Source organism: Colletotrichum truncatum (assembly GCF_014235925.2).
Source record: "Colletotrichum truncatum strain CMES1059 chromosome Unknown Contig_0002, whole genome shotgun sequence".
NCBI classification, from domain to species: domain Eukaryota; kingdom Fungi; phylum Ascomycota; class Sordariomycetes; order Glomerellales; family Glomerellaceae; genus Colletotrichum; species Colletotrichum truncatum.
In genome coordinates, this window is record NW_027222399.1 from 4,239,485 (window position 1) to 4,266,056 (window position 26,572).

At 48.8% G+C, this 26,572-nt stretch overlaps 8 protein-coding genes across 8 annotated transcripts; 3 read left to right on the forward strand and 5 right to left on the reverse strand.

The window, feature by feature from the left end:
• Positions 1–1,323: 1,323 nt before the first annotated feature.
• CTRU02_204093 (transposase) lies at positions 1,324–2,121 on the forward strand (the record flags this gene model as incomplete). Its single annotated transcript, XM_036728186.2, has 1 exon — positions 1,324–2,121. One exon carries the CDS (start codon positions 1,324–1,326, stop codon positions 2,119–2,121), a length of 798 nt encoding a protein of 265 aa, XP_036579895.2.
• A 1,047-nt stretch (positions 2,122–3,168) lies between these two features.
• On the reverse strand, positions 3,169–3,651 carry CTRU02_204094 (UDP-galactose transporter 1; the record flags this gene model as incomplete). The annotated part of the gene is made up of 1 exon (XM_036728187.2): positions 3,169–3,651. One exon carries the CDS (start codon positions 3,649–3,651, stop codon positions 3,169–3,171), a length of 483 nt encoding a protein of 160 aa, XP_036579896.2.
• A 2,401-nt stretch (positions 3,652–6,052) lies between these two features.
• CTRU02_204095 (glucose n-acetyltransferase) lies at positions 6,053–7,238 on the forward strand (the record flags this gene model as incomplete). The annotated part of the gene is made up of 3 exons (XM_036728188.1): positions 6,053–6,301; positions 6,358–6,438; positions 6,498–7,238. The coding sequence occupies 3 exons, from the start codon at positions 6,053–6,055 to the stop codon at positions 7,236–7,238; spliced, it is 1,071 nt and encodes a 356-aa protein (XP_036579897.1).
• Positions 7,239–8,936: 1,698 nt separating this feature from the next.
• Positions 8,937–10,257, reverse strand: CTRU02_204096 (uncharacterized protein; the record flags this gene model as incomplete). The annotated part of the gene is made up of 3 exons (XM_070204327.1): positions 8,937–9,530; positions 9,589–9,748; positions 9,854–10,257. 3 exons carry the CDS (start codon positions 10,255–10,257, stop codon positions 8,937–8,939), a joined length of 1,158 nt encoding a protein of 385 aa, XP_070062090.1.
• Positions 10,258–17,847: 7,590 nt separating this feature from the next.
• On the reverse strand, positions 17,848–19,347 carry CTRU02_204097 (methyltransferase domain-containing protein; the record flags this gene model as incomplete). Its single annotated transcript, XM_036728190.1, has 3 exons — positions 17,848–18,801; positions 18,872–19,135; positions 19,210–19,347. The coding sequence occupies 3 exons, from the start codon at positions 19,345–19,347 to the stop codon at positions 17,848–17,850; spliced, it is 1,356 nt and encodes a 451-aa protein (XP_036579899.1).
• Positions 19,348–19,764: 417 nt separating this feature from the next.
• On the reverse strand, positions 19,765–21,222 carry CTRU02_204098 (glucan -beta-glucosidase; the record flags this gene model as incomplete). Its single annotated transcript, XM_036728191.1, has 1 exon — positions 19,765–21,222. One exon carries the CDS (start codon positions 21,220–21,222, stop codon positions 19,765–19,767), a length of 1,458 nt encoding a protein of 485 aa, XP_036579900.1.
• A 540-nt stretch (positions 21,223–21,762) lies between these two features.
• Positions 21,763–23,718, reverse strand: CTRU02_204099 (C6 zinc finger domain-containing protein; the record flags this gene model as incomplete). Its single annotated transcript, XM_036728192.1, has 1 exon — positions 21,763–23,718. The coding sequence occupies one exon, from the start codon at positions 23,716–23,718 to the stop codon at positions 21,763–21,765; it is 1,956 nt and encodes a 651-aa protein (XP_036579901.1).
• Positions 23,719–24,446: 728 nt separating this feature from the next.
• Positions 24,447–26,185, forward strand: CTRU02_204100 (maltose permease; the record flags this gene model as incomplete). The annotated part of the gene is made up of 4 exons (XM_070204328.1): positions 24,447–24,658; positions 24,683–24,745; positions 24,821–25,526; positions 25,595–26,185. 4 exons carry the CDS (start codon positions 24,447–24,449, stop codon positions 26,183–26,185), a joined length of 1,572 nt encoding a protein of 523 aa, XP_070062091.1.
• Positions 26,186–26,572: the final 387 nt, after the last annotated feature.

Here is a 26,572-nt window from a genome sequence, read left to right on the forward strand (position 1 = left end):
AATGAATGGCTAATTTAATGAATCAGGTCATTCACCGGCCGCCCTAAGTTGTCGGGCTTTTGTTGTAGGCGGTTTAATGGCAGTTTACTTTCTCAAAAGGGATTTGACGGCTAGCAAATAGAATTTGGGTTCCTGTTGAAGTATACGTATCAGCCAGCCACATTTGGGCCAACAGTTTGGATCCAGTCGAGCCCCAGCCCCGGGGGGTTCGGGAAGCGAACTCAGTTGTTTTGCGGTTAGAATTGGCTATGGTGGAGCCTTTGCCAGTTGTGTGCCCGCCGCCACCAGATTTGGTTCCCCCGGCAGCGGGTTTTCCAGTGTGGTTTAAGTAACCGTTAACGTCGCACACCCACTTCTCGCACACCCCCACATTTCGCACACCCATAAATCGCTCATGTAGAATTTTACCCTCTTCAACATTCTTTAATATCTTCACCACTTTTACAGCGATTATTATAATTCTTTGAATAGTTACTCTTATACGCTTAATGGGCCAGTATACGGAAACAGAAGTCAATCAAGCTCTCAATGCAGTTGCAAGTGGGCAGAGTGTCCGAAAGGCAGCTCATGATGCTGGAATTCCACCATCAACCCTCCAGTCTCGATTAAAGGGTTCACAGGCAAGAAATGTAGCTTTCTCTAGCTTCCAGAAGCTATCTCCAGCACAGGAAAGTCACTTAGCTGAATGGGTGCGTATCCAGGCGGCGTTAGGGCTGCCGCCAACACATCAACAACTCAAGGAATTTGCCCAGCGAATCCTAGACATCAGAGGCACTACCCAGCCACTTGGGAGAAACTGGATTCAGTTCTTTATTAAGAGAAATCCATCAATCAAGGTTCATAGAGCTAGAGCCATCGATTCTAAGCGTGTCAATGGGGCCTCAACTAATGTAATCAGGCAATGGTTTCAACAACTCGCCCTTCCAGAGATCAAGGCGATCAAACCACATCATCGCTATAACATGGATGAAACTGGTATCCTAGAAGGCAGAGGATCAAATGGCTTAGTACTGGGATCATCAGAAAGCTCATCAATGCGAAAAAAACAGCCTGGGTCTCGGGCTTGGACAACTATGCTTGAGTGTGTCTCTGCAACTGGTCAGGCGCTTCCTCCACTTGTTATTTATCGAGGGAAATCGGTTCAACAACAATGGTTTCCTCTTGATATCCATAAACGTGATATTTACAGTGGTTGGAAGTTCACAGCAACTGAGAATGGCTGGACTTCAGACTCTACAGCTGTGGAATGGCTTGAGAACATCTTTATCCCTCTGACTAAGCCTGATCATCCCTCTGAGCAGAGACTATTGATCCTAGACGGTCATGGCAGTCATGAAACAACAGAATTTATGTATCTCTGTTATAAACACAAGATATATCTCCTTTTCCTACCGCCACATACATCCCACGTTTCTCCAACCTCTAGACCAAGCAGTCTTTGGGCCTCTCAAGGCGACCTATCGAAAAGAGCTTGGATACCTCATTCAACACAACGATTCTACAGTTGTAGGCAAACGGAACTTTCTTACCTGCTATGGAAAAGCACGCCAGATGGCATTTTCAAGCAAGAATATCAGAAGCGGCTGGAAAGCAACAGGACTATGGCCCATTTCGATAGCTCGACCGCTCATGAGCCCTCTACTGCTTGAGAATGCTTCCAAGCCCTCAAAGCCAGGCTATTCTACGCCTATGAGGGCCTCTGATGGTGGAAAAGACGAAAACTGGGCATCTGCTACATCCATAGTAGCCTGGTCAACGCCCAAGAAGACAGTTGATCTATATGATCAACTTAGCTTATTCAGCAAGTTGGATAAAGATCAGCAAACGCAGCGACTGTTGTTTCGGAAGGTTCAAAAGGGATTTGATGAAAAGGACTATCAATTGGCTACAGCAGAGAAGAAGATTGCAATGTTGGAAGCAGAAGTTGAGGCTGGAATGGTACGGAAGCGGCGTAAGGTCCAAATGAGCCCAAATTCGAAGTTTGCCAACATTGAGGCAATTCACAAAGCCCAAATTGAGGCTGGCGAAATTGAGGATAGCTCAGATGAATCTAGCGAGCCTGAATTACCTATTAAAACTGGCGATAGTATCACAGTTGCAGGAGACGAATCAGACTTATAGTTATGAAGTTGATGAATACCTCATGATGACCCAATTTATGGGTGTGCGAAATGTGGGGGTGTGCGAGAAGTGGGTGTGCGACGTTATAAAAAATAGGTCACTGCGCAAAAAAGAAGGGGAAAAAAAAAACAAAAAAAGACACCCCCGTATGGGGGATCCAAAATGCACCTTATCGACTGCCATCTTCGGCTAAGATTGGAACCACTAGATTGGGAATACGAGTTTGAAAGAAACAACGGGGAAATTCCTTCCAATATCCTTCAAGGGGTTGGGGAGAAAGCCAAGACTGCGTGGTACGTGTGTCGAATGGGACCTGGTGCATCGCCACATCTACTGCTCCTTGCAAATAGATGATTACACTGTTGGCTTGGAGGATCTTTCAGTGGGTAGACCGGAGAAAATTTCAAAGTTTGTCGAACAGGGCTATGTTTGACCTCGGCCTGGCCCCCAAACCCTCCCGCTCCTCGAGGTTGCTGTGAGTGCTTCGGACGGATGGGTCTAGTCTATCTTGCGCGAACAAACACCATCAACGTACGCTTGTAGTAGATGCAACAGAACATATTACCTGCGCTGTGTACGGTACGGAACACAGCTTGTGCTACCCGCGGCACCCGTCTTGGGGGGGCTCCATGTACTTCGGCCGAGACAGTGGCCTCTCTGTTAAGGCTTTCATCGGAACCGTCCAGCACGTCACAAGTTGGTGCTGTAAAAAGATAGAACTAACGTGGGAATATCCATCCAATCTTCCCTATGCCACACAATGTTTGGCACAGGGGGCCGTAGAAGCAGTTTTCTTGGCCAGTTATTTTCATGTTTCGGCGATTTTACGATGGTGATAGTCTGAAGCATCCCTAAGACAACCGTCTATCAAGGCTATCTCGTGGGTGTGCTTCTGCTTTTTCAGGATCCTGATTAACTTCTCCTTCTTTCGTTGCAGTCCTCCTCTTCATCGAAGCATTTAATGAACCATGGACTGAGCCAAATACACCAGCCAACACACAGCCGATTCTAATCCATGTCTAAGAAAAGTTAGCAAAGGTCCAGCGGCTAGGGATGTTGACTGACTAGATGTGGCACGTCTTTGGATGATAATAACGTGGGCCCTACTGATGCAATCAAGAAGCCAACAGCCTGGGCGTAGTTCTTCGCTACCGTGCTCGTGGTCCGGACAGACCATGCAACGATAAAGCCACCTGCAGCCTGGAGAAGTACAAAAATCCAGACCATAGAGTGGTACCCGTGGAAAAACGAGATCTGGTAATTGTTGCCCGAACCCGTCATTATCGATGCCGGTCGAGCCAAAACCCCCACAACGGCGCAGAAGCAGCTGTAGGCCGCGAGCTGGGCATTTCGCGCAACGAACTTGTTGGGCGTCTTGAGTATTGTTTCCATGAGAACCCCAGCCAAGGCGACGCAGACGCCCGAGATGACCATTGCTAGCACTCCCACCAATGCACCGTGACTGTCTCCCGTTTCCGCAACTCTGTAGGAAGCGGCGGCTGGCTGGACAAGAATGATCCCACTAGCCATGACGAGGAGGCATAGCCATTGTGTCGATGTTAAAACCTGTCTCAGAATGACAAAGGAGAATAGTGGCGTCAAAATAAGCTTGAGTTGAGAGAGCACAACGAAAGACAGACTCTCGAGGTTATGCGCCCCTATGCTCTGGCATGCCGCAGCAATGGTATAGAGCAGTGCTGGTGTAGCAGATTTTATGTGCCCGTCTCGAAGTTTCCCAACGAGGTATCGTGGCGTACCGTTCACTTGCGATGTCGTGCGAGTTTCATAGCCGAGCCAAATAACAGAAACTAGTAGTTTCAGTGCTTCGGAGAATATCACCACTGTGAGCGGTTCATATCGATCTTGGTTTTCGTCGGTCCGCTGTTGGAGTCTATGCAGTAGCTGCGGGCGTCCTTATGTCAGCATCATGAAAACATGGCATCTGAGGGAGTTCAAGTAAAGGGTTAGGTACGAGAAGTGAGACCGAGTTCTGGATGACGAGCTACCTGGCGAGTTAGTTTGGCTTGACTTTGGAGGGAGCTGAAAGAATGAGCTAACCAGTATTAGACTGCTTGTTGCAGTGCAAGATGCATAATGGATGTTGCTCCCAGCTTCATTGTCCATCTGTAGGCGGATAAGATGATTTACAGCAAAAACAACGAGAATGCCGAAAACGCTGTCAGAAGCTAAGGACCTAATGTTCTCATCCCGCAAATCAGAATCTAGCGGCTATGTCGATTGTGAAAAAGCCGTTATGGCTTGTACGCCTTCAAGGGTTCTAAACCGGAACCGAAACCAATGCTATCCATGTAGGGGTCATTAAAGAGACGGCATGTCATTAGGTATACTGGGCCTTTCCTGGTTTAGGAGGGGTAACTCTACGCAGTGTCTCTTGGACACTCCGGTACCTACTTTGCCAGAGTGGAACCCCACGTGCAAAGTAGACCGTCATCTGTTTCCACCAACAGTTCGTATTCTGCTGCCTAGAGCGGGCCAAGACTTGACTGGTGTGTATATGATATGCGCCACTCAAGGATACGCAAGCCTTTACGATAGAATCTTAGTGAGAGTGCCCCATACATGTGGGCAGTTTTACAGATGGTACTAACCCGGATGGAGGATTTTGCGAGAGACTCGGGTGGCTCGTGCTTGATTTCTTTCATTTAAGCTTGTGTGCAAAAACCATGTCGGTACGGGAATTAGATTCCGAATGCCACTTTTTGCTACGCTAACGATCCAGTGGTTCTTTACACTACCCAAGGGACCCCCCAACAGAGGTTGTTAGAACTCTTCTTAGCCCTGCGCCACACTCGTTGTCATTTACATACGAGGTGACGGTAGTGAGAGCCCAGAGCTTTACCCGCTCACGATAAGTGGCCCCTCTCCTAGGCCCCGAAAATGTGGCCGTCGATCGTCTGTGCTGAATGGATACGAATTATTTCACAAAGTTGAACCTCGGTGTCAAATTTCCATTTCTGGACACAAATTTACGTTGCATGACGCAGAAGTATGCGCCGATAGTGTCACTACAAGAAGCCCACAGGGATAAAGCAAGGAGGGAGATAGCTGGTAGGGTGGGTTCACATTTTGCATCACACATTCAAGGCTTCGCACTACTTCTTGCAGGCCAGGACGAATTATAGGAACAGCGTTTTGCGTGACAAAAGCAGGCTGGCTCCTGATCATGTTCTAGAGGCACTCGAAACAGCAGTCCAGCACCCCTAGTGTCTCGGATCCGATGTAGCCCCAGCCATGTGGCAACATTAAAGGGATGACATTCAAATCAAGTGTAGAGTTGTAGAGTGAAAATTTTGATGCGATTATAATCATCGAATTGAACTAGACGAACTGAGAATAGTTGGTATTCGACTTCCGGCTACCATATAGAATGAGCCGCTGAAGAGTGTAGTGCACCAGCTAGTGGCGGCGACGGACTTGCTGCTAAAGGCAGAGGAGGGAATAAAGGGCTTGCCTCACTATTTCCCCCCCCCCCCCCCCCCCCCCCCCCCTAATTATGGCAGCTGAAGGGCGAGAGCCTGCGTAAGATTCTTTTGTAGGAGGCTTGCGCTACTTCACTAGAGAAGCCTTTTAAACTCACCACACCCAACGACGCAGGTGGATCCGAGTTACCAGGGAGTGGTAGGCCACAACTACCTAGCTCACTCGCTCTGCCATCGCCGCATTGGCGGAGAACAAATTTGCGGTGACGCCGAGGACAAGTAGGTATTTCCGAGGAGTGCCAAGGCCTGCTTTAGTTACAAATGGGTCCTAGTCCGCATCTTGAGTCCCAGATGGACTCCCTTAAAGGTATTTGCCCCCATAAGCAGCAGAAGCGATACAGCGGTATTAAGTGTCGTCTGCAAAGTGTGGCAATCACCTAACCTGCTCATGTCGTGGTGATTACAAGCAGGTAAAAGGTAGGCAAGGAAGGATGCCGTTCCAAAGTATCTCGAAGCATCTTCTCGGTCTTCCAAGACGAGTTCAAATCTTCGCCAGTGTCTCTCTAGCTTGCCTCCTATTATTCTCGACATTTCTTTATCTGTCGCCTCGATCTCTACCGCCTGTCGTAACCAACATTATCGAAGCCTCTCCATGGAAACCAACCTGGACAACTGAACAGCTAGAACCGAGGTTTGCATACGTGCAGTATGTCACTAACCTCGACTACTTGTGCAATGCGGTTAGTCAAACAGGCTATCTCGGAGAAGAGCACCAAGCTGACGACGAACTTTCCAGGTAATCAACTTTGGTCTTTTGCGACGCTATGGTGCCAAGGAAGACCTCGTCCTCATCCACCCTAAAAGCTGGTCGGAAGGGGTAGGTAACGACAACCACCGATCCCGCTGCTTGCAACTAATAGTTTGGTTCCCATATAGCAATCCGGCGAAGCAAAGGCACTGGCAAAGCTTAAGGAAGCACGTCCCGAAATCAACATGCGCGCATTCGATGTCATTTCCACTAGCAAAGGAGATTCAACCTGGCGCGACAGCCTCACCAAGTTCCACGCCTTTGGCTTGACCGAATGGACGCGAGTACTAGCTTTCGACTCCGATTCTCTTGTCCTAAACAGCATGGACCATTATTTCCTTAGCCCTACGGCCCCCGTCGCTGTGCCGAGAGCATACTGGCTCAACGAGAAGAACGCGGATATCGCAAAACAGGTGCTGGGGTCTCACGTGATGCTTATTGAACCGAACGAAGCGCGCTACCACAAAATCATCAACGAAGCGAAGCAATCTGGCGACTTTGACATGGAGGTCATCAACCACATGTTCCGGGACTCCGCCATGATCCTACCACATAGGAGACTCGCCTTGCTTACGGGCGAGTTTCGGGCCAAGGACCACTCAAAGTATCTCGCACCGGACGAGGACGAGGAATGGAATGCCATGGCCGAGGTCTCGAGATCGTATCTCGTCCACTTTAGTGACTGGCCTCTCCCAAAGCCGTGGATATCGCGGAGTAAGCAGCAGTGGGAGGCATCTTTGCCCGAATGCCCTAATGATGCAGTTGAAAAGGAGGACCAGCCGAGATGCGCCAACCGTGTCATGTGGACCGGCTTTTACGAAGACTACGATAAAGAAAAGTCAGAACAGTGTAAAATCTTGCATGGATAGGGGTTTAGTCCATCCGCCTGTAGATAACGAGTTATTTTCACATTCTCTTGAGACTTGCTACTTCAGCACCACTAGCAGTGTTAAGCAACCTTGAAACATTTGCTGCTTCTAAATGGTCCCCCCCAGATATTCTTCACATCAAGATTTCTCAGAGTTCCTGTGGAATTTTCCGGTTCATTTCTGGTATTGGTAAAAAGCAGACAGCTGACGCTCGTGAAACCAACAGCCTACAGCCCCCCAGTAAACATCAAAAGGTAACCCCATTTCCTCCCCATTGTAGAACCTAGAAAGAACAACATCTATGCCCAACATACTGCCATTCCGGTCCCCAAATTGGCATTAAAGCCCCTGCAGCCAGTTAGTCACAGTTTGCGGAACGGTCATCTGTCCCTCGCCTAACCAACCTTCTTTTTGCTGTATTTCGAAGCCCCACCCATCTAGATGTCCTGCATAAGGAGAGTCTAACGAGCCAAAGAGAATACTTCTTTTTGCTGATGGGTCGCTTATACGCGTAAAGAGCTGACCTGAGCTTCTAGGCACAGCCTGATCGAATAATCATCAACGTGAGCCCTCCGCACTGCCTCGGCAGATGATTACTAACCATATATCTCTTGAGGATGAGTGAAATTCTTTCAATCATCTTATGCATACCCGTACAGCTTTCAATCGCCTTTTCAGGCGTTCGTCTCAAATAAAATCCGTCATACTCCGGTGTGTGCCTCTCCCACGAGGGTTGGGCCCATTTCCACCGAACCTCGGTCTTCTCCTGTGGCCAAGACCTATTGAACTGGCGATATTATCGGAATCGCTCTCGTGATAGAGATTTCGACTTCGATTTCTAGAAACACGCGGCGAAGAAGCTGAGGCAGAATAAAACGCCTGCGTGGTTGACGATCTGACATTTGGTATCGGCATCGCCTCCTCAGTTATGACCGGGGGCTGGTTGCTGCGCTGAGTTACTTGTGCCATCTGTGTCAACCATTCAATAATGAATGACTTTGCAGAGGTGGCGAAGATTCCAGCAATCCTGATTACACTGATGGTAGTGGAGTAGATTATGGTTCCGACTTGGATGGTTGTCTGTTTTATTACCCCGATTATGACAACCTTGGGGAAAACTTGGAACTAGATGAGTTGAACCTCACCGTTAGTACGTGATACAATGACAACAAAACATCCAGAAAAGACAAGTATGCGGCTTGTAGATGCCGAAAAGATCATAGGGAGCATCGCCTACGTACTATTGTGGTGTTTGATTGCTGCAGTACAATAGCTCGGTAGTTGTTGACGTTGATGTGAGTTGAAAACTGCATGATACTCGTTTAGCCAAGTCTCTAAATATCGGGAATTTCTGCCTCACCTGGAATCTGAAGTTCTCAACCTGAGACTTTAAGTCTTTCAATCCTGACAGGGCATCTTCCATCTCATAAATAGACTCCCTAATGTGGTCACAAGAATCGTTGATACGTGCAGACAAATCTTCATTGTCTTCAGAGGCAAGCCGGGCTACATCGCGATGCTCGAAGTTGTTCCATGCACGGATTGCTTTTGAAAGCGTAGTGATCAGCCGAGTGAGTAATTCGTCAATCTGCTTGAGCCAAGCCTCGCTCTTCTCTGCCGTGTCTGCCTCGTCGGCTGCAGTTTCAAAGGATGTTTGTCGTCGATGCAACGGTATATGGGGGTCCTGAAGCTGCATAGCTAGTCGGTTAGTAATGATACAGTGACTGCACAGTACTCGGGCCTTATTATTCTTTGCTTTTGGTGGCAGGTGATAGACTGAATCACTTCTTTACATACGTATTCCTCAACTTTCAGCTTTAGCCACCCACAAATGTCCTTCCATTCTTTTCCAGCCTTCTTAACTTGTGACTTTGCAATCAGGAGGAAATACTCTCGTGGATCTGTCACCGATACCCCATCTGCGGTCAGTTCACCAACACTTAGAGCATCGGTGTCGTAAAACATTGGATCTGAATCATTGTTGTTAGTGTAGTACGAAAGCATTTGCTCGTTGTTAGGATCTTGCTCGTCGAAGAAAGTGTCTGCCAGGCACACTGCTGTCCAAACGGAAGTAGCTCGTCCTGTAATGCAGAAAGCAGTATGAGCTTCATAGAGGTAGTTGTTCTTTTCAACAATAAGCTTTTCCATCTTAGTTTCTGACAAAAAAGACAAATCGAAGGATCTTCTCAACGGATTGTTGTTAGTCAAAGTACGGGAGTCATTCACAAGGTACGAAGTCTTGCGCCAGGCGAAATACGGCATGTGGAATTCCAGTATGAATTCGCCCTCCGGCTAAATCAAACATGCGTTATTAGTTGCTCGTTTCGAGTTCTTTTCAAGTGTATTTTCCTACCGTTGATTGGAGGCTGATCGACGTATCTGCTTCCAGATGTTTGAAGATCAATGACTTAATAGCCGGAGTCTGATGTTCAGACGCTCTTAAAGCAAGGATCCCCAGAGCCGATTCATTGGGGTTCGGTATGTAGCTTGATCTTATTAGTTTGATTTTGATGTGTCGATACGGTGATATATCTCACATTCTCCTTATGTGGGCATCGACCATTCCATCTTGTTTAAAGCGCTATGAGTAAGAAGCTTAGTGGCTGGCTCTGCACCCTTTTAAACGTCTACACACCTTGAGCTTTATCAGCTTCAGGAACTCTTCGCCAGTTTTGGATCCGTTTGTCGGCCGCGGTTGATTGTCGCAGTTCCTGTCATGTAGCCATGCCACAAGCTGTTGGGGGTCCTGAAACCCATGCTTGCCATCACGGATATTTTCCAGTGTATCTTCCTTAAAGATGCGTTTGAAAACAGAGGGCTCGTAGGCAGACTGTAGAGAGAAGCTTCCAGTATCGAGAAAAAGGTCTAGTAAACTCTCATGCGTAGCTTGATCACCGAATTGGGCTTTGTGACCGGAACGTGTGTCGAGACGAGAAGGCTCTTCGGTGTCTCGTTCGTAAACAGCATGATCCCATTTGAATGGCGGTCGCGCGGGGAATCGCGGTGGTGGCTGGTTCATTTCGCGGCCACTGATTTTTGAGGTGTCAGGGAGTGAGGGATTTCGGGTTTAGTAAGAGAAGTATTGTGCTGGGTTGAGTACTTCCTATCGATGACATCACAGCAGCAGAAGAGGCTTGCATGAGACAAAAGAAAATGTGAGAACTCGAGATAAGAAGGCAGATCATGGCCTAAATAAATAGGTTTCTAATTCATGTACTCCAAGTCGGTAATCCTTAATCGCAGTAAGCTTGTTGCCATGTGCACATCAGGGCAGATGTTCGAGTGACGTACAAGAGAGGTCTAGTATTTTATGGGAGTGGTTGGGAGTTGCTGAAGAAATTAAATTGGCCGGCTGCAACTGGACCTTACACTGACTCCCTGCATTGCTGCCCTAAGAATGGGTGGGTTGGGTGTTGTAGAGGCATACTCGTAGCTTGGCCTCTCAAAGCCTGAAATTGGAAGAAAAGCATTTAAGCGTGAGCGGAGGGTGTACAACTACGAGAGAGCTTTCTCTGTCATTGGGTATGACTATCTTTGTCTGCACCCACAGCGTTGAAGGACTGGCTGAACATGATACTGAGGCGACCAATATGCTGACAGCAATCTCAACTGTCCAACCACAAGCATAAGGCAATTGAAGGCGACCTCACCGAACTTGCTTCAACAAACAGACGCATGCCACGATTGATTTACTTGCCTACCCCCTTCTTTCCAATGTCCATCTCGTGACCAGATATTACCAATTGTTAAGACTGGGAGTTCGGGTGCATGCACACCATCGGTCATGGAGCTGGTCAAAATGAATGGCAAGACCCTACAGACTTGATGGTGTTTCCAAAAAATAACGCATATATTCACACATTACTTTTTCCAAGAACAAATCATCCCAGCCGGCCTCAGAGCCCCAGGCCCTGCAAAGGCCTTTTGCGACAAGCACAATATTTCGGATGTCAGCGACTGCAAGGCGGCTGCGATGTGGCTGCTGAAAGAGACTTGCAACGTCGTGAGAAAAGTCAGCGTGGTGGTAATGGAATGTGAAGGTTGGGCTGCAACGGTTATTGAGTCCTCGTGAGGATTCCACCTGACATGTGAAGTAACAACCAGGGATCGGTTTGCCAGACGCTCTTCGTTGGAGGAAGCACAAAACTTGTTTTTCGGTCAAACAACCCGGCTTGGTTGCCATGTTTGGTTCTGGTGTCAGAGGAGTCAACCATTGAGAGCAGAATCGGGTAGTTCGATGCGACAACCAATTGCGGCCAGCCCCTTCGATATGTCTGGCTCACGAGCCATGAGCCATCTGTAACTACACAATGCAGCCTAATCATGTGTCTTTATCTCAATACAGACCTCGGCTAACTTTCTTTTGTGAGTCTGGCACTATGTTCCGTTTTCATTTTGTTTCTTCTGTCAATTCTAGCAGTGTTCAATGTTTCTAGTACTCTTTATCGGTTTTGCCTTGATCAATATGGTTGAGCACCTCGATCTTAATCAGCTCGAAAGGCCCTTGCTTGACTGCTTCTGGAGAGTTTGTAAAATGTGTCATATAACCCCTCCTTACTTTACGCATCGTATCTGGCTTTCAGAACATATCTGGAGATACTGAAGAGGCGCCCTCAGTGTTTAAGCTCAAGAACTGCATGAGATGACAACTTTTCTCAACCTTGGGTACCCCAAGACAACATGTTAATCATGACAAACTTCCTCTCATGCGAAACACAAACCCGTGGTCGCCTTTGATAAGACATGTTTTTAAGCTACGAGCTCACTGAATCCAGTTATCCCTGCCGTAACACTTGCTCTCGAAATTTGATGGATTGGCGTTGGTCAAGCAGGCGTCATGGGCGGATGCAGCAAGCTTTGTAGACTCATACATGAAAAAAGAAAACGAAAGAATAATTCCTGATTGATTGATTTGGAAGAGAAATGGAAAGAAAATTGTCCCCGCCAAAGTCGCCCTTAACATTAACGTCACATAACGATGATCACTAGCCTCTTTGAGCTGGGTGACGTCCTCACAGAACTCAGGCTCAATCTTAGATAGGAATAAAGGTGTATAGGGTAGGAAAAAATGCGAGTTCACATCGAAACTTTCCTCTTTGAATATTTATCACTGCTTATCATTAGCTATGGAGGATGGTAGGATCTGATGACAAGGAGAACTTGCCAACGCTCAGCCCAATATCATCGAGCTCACTAACGATGTTTGTTCAGATAGTCGTGAATATCTACGATACTACCGACGCGAAGCCTAGAGATCCCCCCCAGTCACTCATCAATAACAAGCTCGGTAGCAAGTTAGTATTTCCTACGAGAAATTATAAAAGTAATATGTGTAATAGTTTCGTCCATGAGTTTAGTTACAATACCCTCGCTTACCTTAGGTACCTACTTTAGGAGGAAGTTAAATACTTCTCGCTTTCGCTCTTTCTGATCTTTTTGCTTCGTGTATTCTCCCTGCTGCTTTTTCACGCGCAGAATTGGGGAAGTCGGCGGTCGGTGGTCAGAAGGTGGTACGATGGATGAGGGGACGGGACGGAAGGTATGCCATGGGTGGTATGATGCCGGGCGAACCAGTGCCCAACCAGGGAGCTAAAAAGATGGGCTCTCAATCCCATAAGGGGGTTGAGAGGCCAGAGGTGAATGCAGTCACCATCATAATCCCTACTATCTGACCTCTTCACTCTGTGCCACAAAACCTCTGACATGCTTAATGAGTAAGTGAATTAGGTTGGCCTTAACCCAAGGTGTTAAATCATTCTCTTCCTCGCTTATGTTTCTATGTAGATCGGTAATAGTTTTGCTCTATCTAGCTTGGAGATTGAGTAACAGCCGTAGCAGGCTAAGTCAACATAACAGGTTCGTATTCTAAGTAGTTGCCCTCGTAAGATTAATTAGCTATGGTCTGTAATCTACCAGGAATATTCTCAACGTCGCTCACTCGATCGAGCTGTTCACCGAAAGCGACATATTCATCCAATGAAGTTCGATTTACCTGCCCAGAGCCATTTATAAGGAGGAAAGCCAGTATGATTAACTGCTATCCTTGGCTTCCTTTCGTATTATGCTGTAGACTATGCAATGCTATGTATCATCGAACGTAAGGCAAATAAGAAAGGTTCCGGGGCTCTTATCTTAAAAAATTGAGAAATATTCTCTTTACACAGTGATGTGTTTCCTTCTTGTTTTGAAGTCTGAGACACGCTTTTCCAGGAAGATTTGAAACTTAAACAGGCTTCGTTAAAGCTCTTTCACAGTTTTTTGCATATTCGCCCATGTAGATCGACCGATCCTTTATCAGCATCTGCGTAGCTTATCATCGCTAGCCTTTTGTTCCTCTCGTCAGAAATCTTGGATTTCGCGAATTGAAGTACCTCAAGGCTAGGCTAGCTAGGGTGCTTGATGCCAGGATGGAGGAGGTTGGCTTAAACTTTTGCATCCGTCCACATGTCAGAGGCCCATTTGCGCTTCTGTTCACTGCTTTCATTTTCCATTCTCCGGCCATTGAGTATGTGTTTCTTCACGTTTGCATGTGCCAGTTACTGATGTACCTTTCTGTATGGTTTTGAGGGTTTCTAAGAAGCTTTCCCTTTTTCATGGGCTCTCTTCTGACTTTTGCTTGGGCATTTGCTGCCTTTTGTGCAAATTCAATTCCATATTGGCCGGAGCCTGCAGGATTATCTCTGCATTGCCCAAAGCCAAATCATCCGAGCCACTAGTAAGTACATTCAACACGTTGTCGTCAGGTCCCTATCCAATAGGCTTTCTGTCAGCCGCCGCTGTATTTTTCAAGTCACTAATGTCAGTCTAGTTTTAGAAAGGAAGATTTACTCTCGCTTAGCAAGCAGTTGTACGAAAGAACAGGTTGCTTCAATTATTTTGTTTTGACTTCATTCTTTTTGAGGTCGAAGTCATTGTTCTCTATTTTCGAGGTAATTACTTTTCTTAGAAGCATCGTGGACTCGGTATGTCGGCAAACTCTTCTTGAACTGAAATGAGGGCTTCTCCTATTGGAAGTGGACTTCTTATCTCACGTGGCTTATTACTTTCACGAGGGTCACTGGGCACTGATTTCCCGATGCTTCTTTACCACACTCTGCTTGCTTCATGATTAAGAAGATAACTACGCTCAGAGCCAGCCTTGCATTCGCTACCATTGCTGGCTCCAGGAACGTCCAAATCAACGGTAGTACGAAGTGAGATGCAGAGAATTACATAACTCTGTTGAAAAGTCCTAGTGCTTTGTTGCCTCCATAATGCTGGTCTTTAGTCTCTACATCAAAAAAGACAACATGGAAATATAATATGAGCTGCGACAAGGTTTATTTGCCTATGATAAGCAAGAGGCTGCTGTGGCATTTAAAAGCCCGACATTTGAAAGAAAATTCGTTTGCTGAAAAACTTTTCCACTTCGACCTTTCACCTCTAGCGTGCTTCAAGAAAGCACTAGCACCTTAACCCATTATTTTGAACTCCTTGCCGCCCATTTAGGCATTTTTTGGTACCATGTCTACTTGAAATTGACCGTTAACGAGCGAGTTGACCCCTTTCCCAAGAACTTGGTCGTGTATTGTACTGTATTCACTGCTGGTACAACCACAGACTTTAGACTGCAAGGCAGCATTAAATTCTGACCTTGGACACTGGGCAGTATGCACAGCGTGGTATCCCACATGTACGACAGAATTCTGAGCGGATAGGCATACTGCCTTGACCACATTGACACTAGCCAGATATTAGTAACGTAAAGACTACTGAAAATCGACATACACATTGCCAAAGGTAAACCTGTTTTCTTTTGGGTCCCTTTTCATGGAATTCTTCGGTGTACCAGTCGATTTTATCGTTTTCTTTTGTATACAATGCGTTTTTGAGAGAGAGATCATCCCCGGCACACTGTGTGTACCTGCACCACTCTAGGGGGATAGAGTCAAAGAGAAAACAATGACGAGATTGTAAGTTGAGCGAGCATTTTAGACCATGAACGGACCCGCATTTACAGGGGTTGATTGCCATTTCACGGCCAGTTGGATGAATCCCGTGGGAGAATCTGCGCCGGATATCATCAAAGGTCAAGCGTTTGGCTCATTAGCAGATCTGTGACGTGATCTGCTTTGTCGCCAGTAATGCTACCGATTGGCCGAAGGATCCAGATTCAATTGGCGCCAAATATAAATATACACTTTAAAACCGGGTATATCAAAAGAAAATTGTCGCCTCAACGCCTTCAACGCCAACGCCCGGGAACGAACAGACCGCTCAAGTGGTGATGCGATGTTGCTAAATGAGGGGTTGAAAAGCCAGGTTGGGCCCCCGCTGCCTTTTAAACATCGCCAGAACCAAGTCACCGCTCCTGCGCTAGCTTTCGGTAATGTATGTGGCGGATTCCGGATAATCTTACCCCCTTGCACATCACACACCCCTTTACATGTCAGTCACGTACCACTGTGGCTGTTTGCCAAGTCTCACCCTGTCTGTGATAGTCTGTACAAAAAATCCTTGGCCAGCGTGGGAAATGTTTGTCGACATTGTTTAGAGTTGACGAAGTGATTGATCAAGGCATGGACTTGTACGAGTAGACCTACCCGAGGATTGAGAAGGTTAGACGCTATGGAAGATGGGGGTGTTGTGAATATTGGCGTCTTGAGGACGATCCTTGCACTGGGAATGGGGGGAGGTGGGAGGGGTAGGGGGTCGCTTTAAATAAGACTTAATGGGTGCTGATGATGGGCTGGGAGTGCTTCGGGAGTGGTACGTCGGAAGCGGTGTAGAAAAGAGTTAAACCACAAAGGGACCCCGATTAGCCTCAGTATCCCTGACTAGGCCATTGATCCAGAAATGAACACAGGGGAATATTATGAATGTAATACCCGAAGAGTAAAATTAGAATTGAGGACAGGTATGCGCACATATTCACCCTGCGTCGTGTCTCCATGTCAAGGGCTGACAACCAATAATGTCGAGCTTTCTGACGCATCGCATGTCTGTCGAAATCAAGGGATGCCCGTAATGCGTAACAAGGGAGAACTGGTCGGATTCATCTTGAAGTGTGGTGAAGGTCTAGTTGACTGAGAAACTGTAAGTAAAGTGATCAGTGCAAGTAGGTGGGTAGAAGAGATATAAATACCATCCGGTTGGCTGGCACGTGGGTAGCTGAGAAGTGGTCTATCGATGCGCGGCATAGGTGGCTGACTGCCGGCAGTCGCGCGCCCACGGAACAAAGCAATATGGCACAATCCTCAGTTGTCGGATCTCCTGTACTGAAAGGGGTGGAAGCTTCAACATGAGTAGACTAAAAAGAATCGCAAGACTTACAGACTCCGAACCAAATATTCAACCGTTTTGTTTTTGGAGTATAAGTGTCAAAGCGACTTGACAGGTTAGCAACATATTGATGGCCATTTTGGCCCTTGCCTGATGTGGTTTTCAACCAATATGACAAGAATTCCAGACTGGATGGCAGGCTAAAAGATGTACTGTATCGGCCTTCTTGACCCCAGTCATAACTTCGACTGCGATGGCAATCAACTCGAAGAACCCAACTAGCGCTGCTAAAAGTTGATTTTTGCTCTTATTTCTTTCCCTTTCTTTGAGTCAAAGCTGGTGAATATTACGAGAAAAAATGGTCAGTTGAACTGACCACGTAGCTGTGGTTTCACGCCTTGGCCGCTGAGACGGCTGGCCACTTGACCGGCTCCATGGAATCTGAACTCATTTCGAAAGAACCCAATTTGGTGGAACTCAATGCTTTATATAGTTCTGCAAACTACCGTTAATTGGTCTTCTTGTCACATGCTTCACGTTGTGATTTGCTCGTCATACGTACCCAAAACTGCCATCGCCCATATGCATTTGCTCTTCTTATTGGACTCTTGTCCAATCAAAATCTTTCAAACAGCCTGTTTATCATGTGAACTCACGCCCTGCTTGAGGTTAGCTAAGATTCCTTGGCGTGGGAAGTCTCGCGTGACAGTTTTTGTTCAAGCATGTGACCAATACCCTGCCTGAAAATTCCATCACAAGACGCTTTGCAGCTTGGAACGTGTGTGCTAATCTCGATCAAGACGAGACAGTGATTCATCTGAGACAGTGAGAAATGATGGTCCGTAAAGCGGTCTACTGTAGCATAGGAGGACTAAGTTGTAGTCAAATTATAAATTCTCAATTAATTTCAAAACGTCGTTACCGGCTCGCTGTGAAACCAATACCAGTTTTTAAGACTCAATGCGGCTGCTTTCCATTTTCTTCCAATCCGCTTCACGTTGCTGATTTCCTTCATCCTCACCCATCAGATATTTTATGGATTTTGCATAGCAAAAGTTGAGATTTCTGGTTGAAGTGACTCCGTGGTTACCCAAGCTGCCGGTTGCCAGCCACCCAGCTCTTATGTGGGTTGGCGACCTGAACTATTCACATGATGGGCAACTGGAAGAAATGCATCGCTTCCACCGATCAAACCTTATCTTGTACAGATTTGTTGGACTCATGGTTGTGACTTTCATCACGCCTCTAGAAGAATCTATCTGCTTACGCCCGCGCAAGTACCCCTGTGATATGAACATTATGATTTCTCTTCGGCACATCCCCAACTGTCAAATTCCAATCGCTCGATCTATCGAACCTTCTTTGCGACCCAGAACTGCGCGGAGTACGCATTCCTGGTCAGAGCCTTATCGTTAAAGCCATACACAGCCTGCTTCCCCCTGACCTTCTCGCCTTCCAACGTCACCTCTCCGCACGACTCGTCAACTTCCACAAATTCGAAACCCATGCTCTTGGCAATGACAACAATCTCTTCCAGAGAAAGTTGCACGAACGGCCCGGTACCCCACAGCAAAGGGCCGAAGTTGACCCAGTAGCCACCCGGCTTGAGTAACGAGTGGATGGTGTCCAGATAGCTCATGATGTTTCTTGCGGTGTCGATAAAGAAATGCGTGACAACAGAGTCGTACTGTCCTTTCTCAGACTTGAAAATGGATACGAAGTCACCCTCGACCAGCAGCACAGAGCTCGCATTCACCCGCTTATCCGGAAAGGAGACGCCACGGAACATGTCAGCTGTGGTTGCGTGGTGAGACCAGCTGTCGACGAAGGGATGCAGCGCTTTGGATCCGGGTCTTGGGTGGCTTTCGAGGAACCGGTAGGCTAGGTTCATGAACATCGACCACTCGTTAATCGTTACCTCGAAGCCGCCCAGAGCGGCAACTTCGTGGCCCAGTCTTCCAAGGCCAGCACCTGGGAAGAGGACTTTGATGTCTTTCTCAGCACGCTCGGGGTAAAGAGACTCCATCGTACTAAGGATGCAGGGAAACGCATCATCTCTCTCTCCACGGCCAGAGGTGGACCAATCCCTGACGAAATGCTTCAAGGCTTGCGAGACGCTGACTCTATCTGCCAATTGGCCAGCCTCATCCTTCAACTTGCTGTGTACCGCAAGGTCTTTGTGAGAGATGCCGTAGTATTCGAGGGCATTTTCCACGATTTCATTGCATAAATCTTGGTTCAGGTCAAGTAACTGCTCTGCAGTTTCAAACTTTGATGAGTACCCAATGGTCTTCTCAAGCACCTATCCGAATTAATCGGTCAGTAATGTCATGCCGGGTAAAGCGCCGGTGAGGTGAATGCAGCGCGCTAACCTTCTTCTGGGCAGAGGAAACATATTTATACAAATCTTTGTACCTGTCCAACTCGGCCATCTGGCGGGGCTTGTATCGGGTATAACCGAACAGAGCCTCCAACAGGCGGTGATGAGGGTGGTTCGTGTCCCATTTGCCGTGGGACTTGCTCATCCGCTTGAGGAGGTTCTTCTTCTCCTGCTCGTGCCTGGGACTAGGCTTATCAGGAACATCTTCGACAGTCACTGTGATCTCATGAACCTCGAGGAGCGAATCAATTGGCATCTGTGATAATGTCAGATGACCAGTCCGAAATGCGAGTATGTTCCTCTTGGCAACCGAAAATCAGCCAGACTCACCGATGCGAGGACCTTATCCCCAACGGAACCATCGATTGAGGCCTCAACCTTTTTCTCAATGGCATCGTTTCCCGTGACATAGACGCCACAGGCGGCAAGTCCTGCGACGAGCCATGTGCCGGGGTGACAAACTCGCATGTTGTGTTGCACTGAGGTGGCGGTGAGCGGGGTTGGTAGCAGCGGCGGTGTAGCTGCACTCAAGGACTGGTAAGACAAACAGCCACACAATAACGGCTGCTGATCATGAACTTTCTTCACACAGAAAGAAAACAAATGAAGCAAACTTTGGAAATGATGTGACACGTAAATCAAAGCTGCAGCAAGCGCAAAATTTCAAGGAAAATGGGGGGTCCATTACAGCGAGAACCTTGATGGCCCCGCCAAGCAAGCTAAAGTACGAAAATCGCCAACAAACATCTCGACACGTGAGATTTAGCTTGATATACCCTTATACACCAAAAAAAAGAGAGATTTTGCTACATTTTATCCCTCCCGAGTAAAGAAACCCATAACCGTCTAGTTTACCTCTAAAGTCGTCATTATCATCGTCATTGCCTAATTGGTTGCCTTGACCGTCTCAGCGTCCGCCGTGAGGATCTCGTTTAGTCTATCGCGCTTGACGCAGTTCTCCAGAGCGAAACTGGCGGCGAGCTCCTCGAGTTCTTCCTCCGTCTTGCCCTTGAAGAGCTCTGCGAACTCCCAACCGTGGTACTCGCTCATCAGGCACTCGCGGACCACGCGCTCAACCTGGCGGTTGAAGTCCCAGACCTTGGGGTACTTCTTCTTGTGCAGGTGCTCGGGAAGCGTCGACTTGAGCTTCTCGATGAAGGGGCTGTAGACCTCGTTGTCGACGGCGCTCTTGTCGGCGCAGCCCCAGAAGTCCAGGCCGAGGCGCTGCTTCTTCTCCACGAAGGGGCGGATGAGGCGCATGTAGGGGCTCTCGGGGTCGAGGTAGACCATTCCCTGGTAGCCGATGTCCTTGTAGAGCCAGATGCTCCACGAGACGCCGCCGTACTCGCGGTAGATCTTCAGCTGCTCCTGGAGCAGAGCGAAGCGCTTCTCGTTGGTGGCGGCGGCGTTCGCGTCCGTTCTGGGATCCTGGTAGACGGGACCCCACTCGCCATTCCAGATGGGGACGCCAGCCTCCTGCATGAATTCCACCTTGCGCTTGAAGCTGGCGCGCAGCTTCTGCTTCTGCGCGTCTGTGCCTTCGTACTGCTCGGGCAGGGGGAAGCCGTAGAGGCTGTAGTCGTGACAGCTGTAGACGCTGTTGGGGAGGGTCTTCTTGGGGTCGAATGCGGAGAAGTCCATGGCGTAGGTGTTGCCGTCCAGGAACAGGATGTGGTCGGGGTCGATGGCGCGGATGGCCTTCTCGGCGCGCTCGTACCACTGGATCAGACGAGTGTGCTTGGGGTCCGCGGGCTCGTTGAGCGGGTTGTAGCCGGCAATGAACTTGTTGCCCTTGTAGTGCGTCGCCAGGGCCTCCCAAAGCTGGATGGCCCGGTCCTGGAAGTCCTTGAACTCCCAGAACAGGGCTCTGGAAATCCCAGAGTCGCTGTGCCAGTCCTGGTTCTGTCCACCGGGGACGGCGTGGAGGTCGAGAATGACATAGATGTTGTATTTGGCGCAGAAGTTGACGGTCCGGTCCAGGAGCTCAAAGCCGGACTGCTTGATCACGCTCGGGTTGTCGTCATCGATGAAGTGCCGGTAGTTGAAGGGCACCCGCAGGCAGTTGAGGCCCAATGAGGCAAAGAGGGCGGCGTCCGCCTCTGTGAAGAAGTGGTGAAGAAGACGAGAGAAGAAAAAGTCGGCCTTCTCTTTGCCGAGAACTTCCGTCATGGCGGCGCGGTGCTCGTGCTCATGACCGGAATAACCCGTAATGAAGTTCTCCATGTTGAGCATACCGCCCGTTGCGGCACCCTTGAGGATGACGTCCTCGCCATTCTCGTTGACGATTCTTGTGCCGCTAACGCGCAGCATTGTGCAAGGAGGGTTAGGTGTGGTGGCTGACATTTTTTTTTTTTTTGGGAGAGGTTGAAATGGTATTGAGAGATTTTGGCCTGCCGAGTCTAATTTCTCAATGTCTGCAAACCTCAAGACGACTGCTTTATACCTCGAGAAAGCTCACTTGAGACCTTGGGTTTGTCATCGTTCAAAGAGATAGAGATGAGTTGTTCCCCCAGCCCGCCCATGTTCTTAAAAGCGACATTCCGCGATGGCGCGGGAGGTGGGTCTAGTCGGACCGGCTTCCCCAGTTGTTCTTGAAACAAGATTGGATGACCAAGATCTGGGGTATGGAGAGAAATACGCGTGACGAGCACTAGGATGAGACACGGGAGCAACAGGGAATTATTGCCTCCAGAATGAGCCGACGCTTTTGGTCCGCCTCATCCAGCTATCGGGTTCTGTTTCTCATGTCACATCAACTCCCGGCTATAATCTTCGGATGCCGAGCATCGATCGAGTTGTATTTAGGCTGAATTGATCAGTGGGGTAGGCGGTTCCCAAAATCCCCGTTTCATGGCCCATGGACCCAGATCTCCTCCTTAATCACTATGATCCGGGACGACATGCTGTTGGTGACAGCTCCGGGATCATTGCGTAGCCTTGTTCTAGAAAGCGCCGCAATTTCTGAACTTGATGTGACTCCCCCTCCCAGAAGTTTAGAATATCCACCATTCCCTCAACGCCAGTACGCCATCCCGTAGGCATGGCCAAACCCATGGTAGGGTAATCTCCCCCGCGAGAACCGTCTGCATGAATAGCCAACGCTGCAGCTACGAGAACCAGGGCACTTCGTGAACAGGAGCGGAGCATCGGCAGAGTTCCGTGATGACGATGATAGAACCCCGGCTGGTTTGCAAACAGCCGGAAGAGATGGTTATCAAGGCCTTTCTGGGCAAGAGCGACGGTTGTTGCGCTGATTGCTTCTCTTGGAAGACTAGGATTGGCTTTGAGGCTGTCCAGGCAGGCAGTCGTAAACGGCCAGTATATCTGTTCAAAGAGGTTGATGGCATGTCCCCGAAGGACAAATCTGCACACATCGTCCTCTTCAGGGGGCTCATCAAAAGACAAGCCGAGTGGAAGCGAGCCGATCCACTCTTTAGCTTGTTCTTCGTACTGCGGCACTGCGGCTGCCGCTGCTGTGAGGTATGCATGGCGCGTGGGATGCAATTTTTGCAGACCCACCATCTCGGCGCTGATCCGAGACGCGAGTCTGCGCAGGGATATCTCGGAGAGATAGAAGTACCAAGAAGTCCTTTCGCGTGTTAAGCGTGGATCGAGTGTGGCTTCAACTTCTGCTCTGGCGGTCGGCGGCGTCGGAAAGAAAGGAGGGTAAAATGCGAGCTCCTTGTCGCTGAGTGAGAAGTCAGGCAGGTAGAGATCCCCTCGCATTTCTCTTTCTGACTTCCATGACGACCAGTAGACTGCCTGTTGAAGAGTATCAATGGAATAATTCTCCGATTCGTTTCCCGATTTCATGCTGTTGTGGTAGCGTTGTTGTGCTTCAGGGGTAAGAAAAGGAAATTGTTGACAGCTGGCAAGGGCCTGCACAAAGTATCTCCACGCCTTGACGGGTTGAAATGTGCACATCATGTACACGCCTGACAAAAAGAGACATTGAGCCGCAATAATGTCGTCCGATGACAGAAGAACACCGAGTCTTTTCTGGGCCGCTTGAAAGAGTGATTGGGCCTTGTTGTGTGGTTCGGTTCCAGGCCTATTCTCGTGGCTCGGGCCAAACGGAGTGGCGATGGATCCCAGGGCAAAAATCAGGAGAGTTAAACAGGATTCAGAGGACCAATCCACTCCTTGCATTACTGTGTTTGATACCATTTTTCTCGTCGCTGTCTCGTCGAGAATGGGATTCTTGACGTGGACATAGTTGAAAAAGCTGTCCAAGAGGCCGTTCACCTGGCGTGGTTCTTCCAGAGCACCAAGCACTGAAGCCGGAGAACTGGCAATCACCGAGCCATGATCTGCGCTAAGCGCAGTTTCATCTCTATCGATGACATTACCGAGGCTCTGGAAGATGGTCCAACCCATGATATCTTCCGGCTTTGATGGAAGAATCATGCCAAGCTCAATAGGAGGCCCCACCTGAGGTGGCTCTTCCAGTCGGCGCTCAACGGGGCCTTCTACCACTCTCGTCTTGTTGGACGGCCCATCGACTGACACCGATCTCATAAGCTCCTCCAAGTCATCAAGTCGCTCCAAGATCTTGAGACTTGCTGGATCGAAGCTGGAAAGGTCGATAGGCGACTGTATGCACGTAGCCCCAACCTTCAAGCAGAAAGAGCATGATGGCTTGAGATTATCGCACTTGGTCCTCCGTGCTCGGCAAACCTGACACGCCCTGACAGCCCGCTTCCGCTGGTAGAAAGCCGTCCCGCGAGCTGAGGGGCGTGTGCTGGCTTTTGTCGTAGGTGGTTCCGGTTGGATTTGGTCTGGATGCGACTCCCCAGGCGCTAACGACACTTGGGATTCCCGGGGGGATGGGTCGGCCATCAGGTGGGCGAAGAAATGGAGAAGTCAAATGAGGTACAATGGGCTGACTCCGTGGGGAAATAGGCGCCAGAAAGGCGGGATGTGGATGGCGGCAAGGGGAAACTGGAGAGAGTTTGAGGTGAAAGCTGGAGAAGAAAGTTGAAGGAAATCGTCGCGGAATGTCGCCTTTAACGATTTTGTTCCTTTGAAGTGAAGAGATGCTCCATGACGCTAACGCAAAATGGATCGCGGGGAAAGATTGCGGGGCCAACCATTGAGCCGGTACGTATCGACATAATCTTCAGCTCGCACTCTCGGACTTCACCGTTTCCCCTTTTTCTCGGCCAAACACGGAGTCGCGTGGACTGACTTCACGTGAGCCATTGGCCTAACCAAGCCTATACTGGTTAGACTTTGCCTAGCAATCTACTTGGACGCTCGCGGAATGTCGCTTTTAACTATATTTCTTTCCCTTTTCTTTTGCCGTTCTAGACTTGATGCATCTGTCAGGGTGACCTCAGCTGTCAACTAAGTCACTTTAACCCTGCAACCATCACGAATCAGCAAGCCAGCATACTGAGAGTCAGTAACTAGAAGATGAATGTAAATATAACCTCAAGTCTTTCCCCGGATTTTCTCACATGGCCATCTTGTTCTTCCCCACCATCTTCCTAGCGACTATCCTTTATCCCCTTTCCCACGAACCAACCTGTTGCAACTCCCGATAGTCGACTTGGCAACTACCAACCATGGAGAAAACAACTTCTCCAACTAACTTGGAGCCAAGTGTATCGCATCATGACCCCAAAGGCGCCGACGCAACAGCCGCCAACGATCAAGAACATGACCTTACGCTCCGCGAAGTCATGAAGAACCACAAGGCTGTTGTGTGGTGGTGCTTCTACTGGGCTATGGCAGCCATTGGATGGTATAGAACCTTCCATGTGCATTATTCGATGATCTGCGGCTGACATGTTTGCTTCAGGGGCTTTGACGCTCAGATTAACGGCGCCATGATTGCGGTTGACGCATTCCGCCGAGATTTCGGGTACGATTCTAATAACATCTCTGCAAATTTCCACGATGCCTCGAACACACATAAACTAACTGTTGTGGCAACTAGATACGTTCTCGACGGTGAAGCCATCCTTCCGGCCAGCTGGCAATCAGCTTTCAACCTCGTCTCCACGGTAGGCCAGTTCTTCGGCGGTTTCCTCTGCAGTTACCTGGCAGACATGATTGGACGAAAGAATTCTCTCTTGATCGGCGTAGTTGTTTGCAGCGGCGGTTGCGTTGGAGAGATTCTGTCCGACACCCGAGCCGCTTTCCTCGTATCCAAGCTCATCTTCGGCGGCGGCTTGGGCTTCTACCTCACACTTGCCCCCCTGGTTTGCAGTGAGCTTGCTCCTGTCGCACTTCGAGGCTACGCCACAGCTGGTGTCAACTTGGGCATTGCACTCGGCCAGCTTCTATCAAATGCCGTCGTCAAGGCCTTCGGAGAACGAACAGACCGCTGGGCCTACCGCGGCCCCTTCGCCACTCAGCTCTTCTTCGCCGTCTTCCTCCTCACGTTCCTCCCCTTCGCTCCCGAATCACCGTGGTACTTGGCCCGGAAGAACAAGCGTGAACAGGCCATCAAGTCACTTCAGAAGCTATTTGGCAAGGAATACGACGTGGATACTAGGCTGAGGGGTATAGAAGCAACTATTGAAGAAGAGGCTCTCAACAAGTCTTCCGAGTTGGGACTCATTGACTGCTTCAAGGGAACCAACAGACTCCGCACGGGAATCTCCACCGGTGTCTTCTTTTGCCAGCACCTTGTGGGCATCGTAAGTCTTTCTCTTACGAATACCAAACGTAATTATTCCAGGACGGTATACTGACAGACATGACCCAGGTTTTTGTTCTCGGGTACTCGACCTACTTCTTCAAACTCGCCGGTCTGGAGGACTCCAAGTCATTCGATCTCGGCGTTGGCGTTACTGCCTGCGGTGTCCTGGGAAACATGGTTAGCTGGTTTGTTGTCGAGTCATTTGGCCGTCGCAAAATCTTCCTCTCTGGTATGGTCTCTTTAACAGTCCTCTTGGTTCTGATCGGCATCATGGACGTTGTCCCAAGCGACGCTGCGAAGTGGGTACAGGCTGCTGCTACCGTCATCTACGCATTTGTCTACTTCTTGAGTGTCGGCGCCATGGCCTTTGTTGTCCTGGGAGAGGCATCAAGCTCTGTTCTGCGCGCCAAGACTATGGCTCTGGCTACTGCCACCCAGGCCATTTGTGGTCTCGTAATGAGCGTTGCTATCCCCTACATGGTGAACCCCGATGAGGCAGACCTCAGGGGTAAGGTCGGATTCGTCTTTGGTGGATTAGGTCTGCTGGGTACCGTTTGGGGCTTCTTCTACGTCCCCGAGCTTAAGGGCAAGACGTTTGACGAGATTGACCGCTTGTTCACGGCTAAGGTCCCGCCAAGGAGGATGGGCGATATGTAATATGATTGGGATTGGGTCATTGAAGAAGCATGTTACAGATGATAGTCAACAAGTTTGAACAAGACATTAATGATTGAGGAAGTCTATACCAGCTCTATTGTTCATTTCCAGGTTATTGATCATAACTAGTGTACTTAATACTTGTGCTTTGCTGTCAACAGAACGCACTAGCTCTTCAATCTCTTGCCTGGAAATGCCTAGCGGGTCATGCAACCTAAATGACGAAACTGATCAGACTTGGAACTTCAGCCGAATTACGTAAAATTGCACAAGGATGTTGCATCCTCAAGTCTCTTAAGCCAACTCTTCAACTCCAAAGTCATGCCCACACTTCGGGATGAAGGTGAGGACCCGTATACGAAGGCATAACTCTCAGGTCTTCGTTAC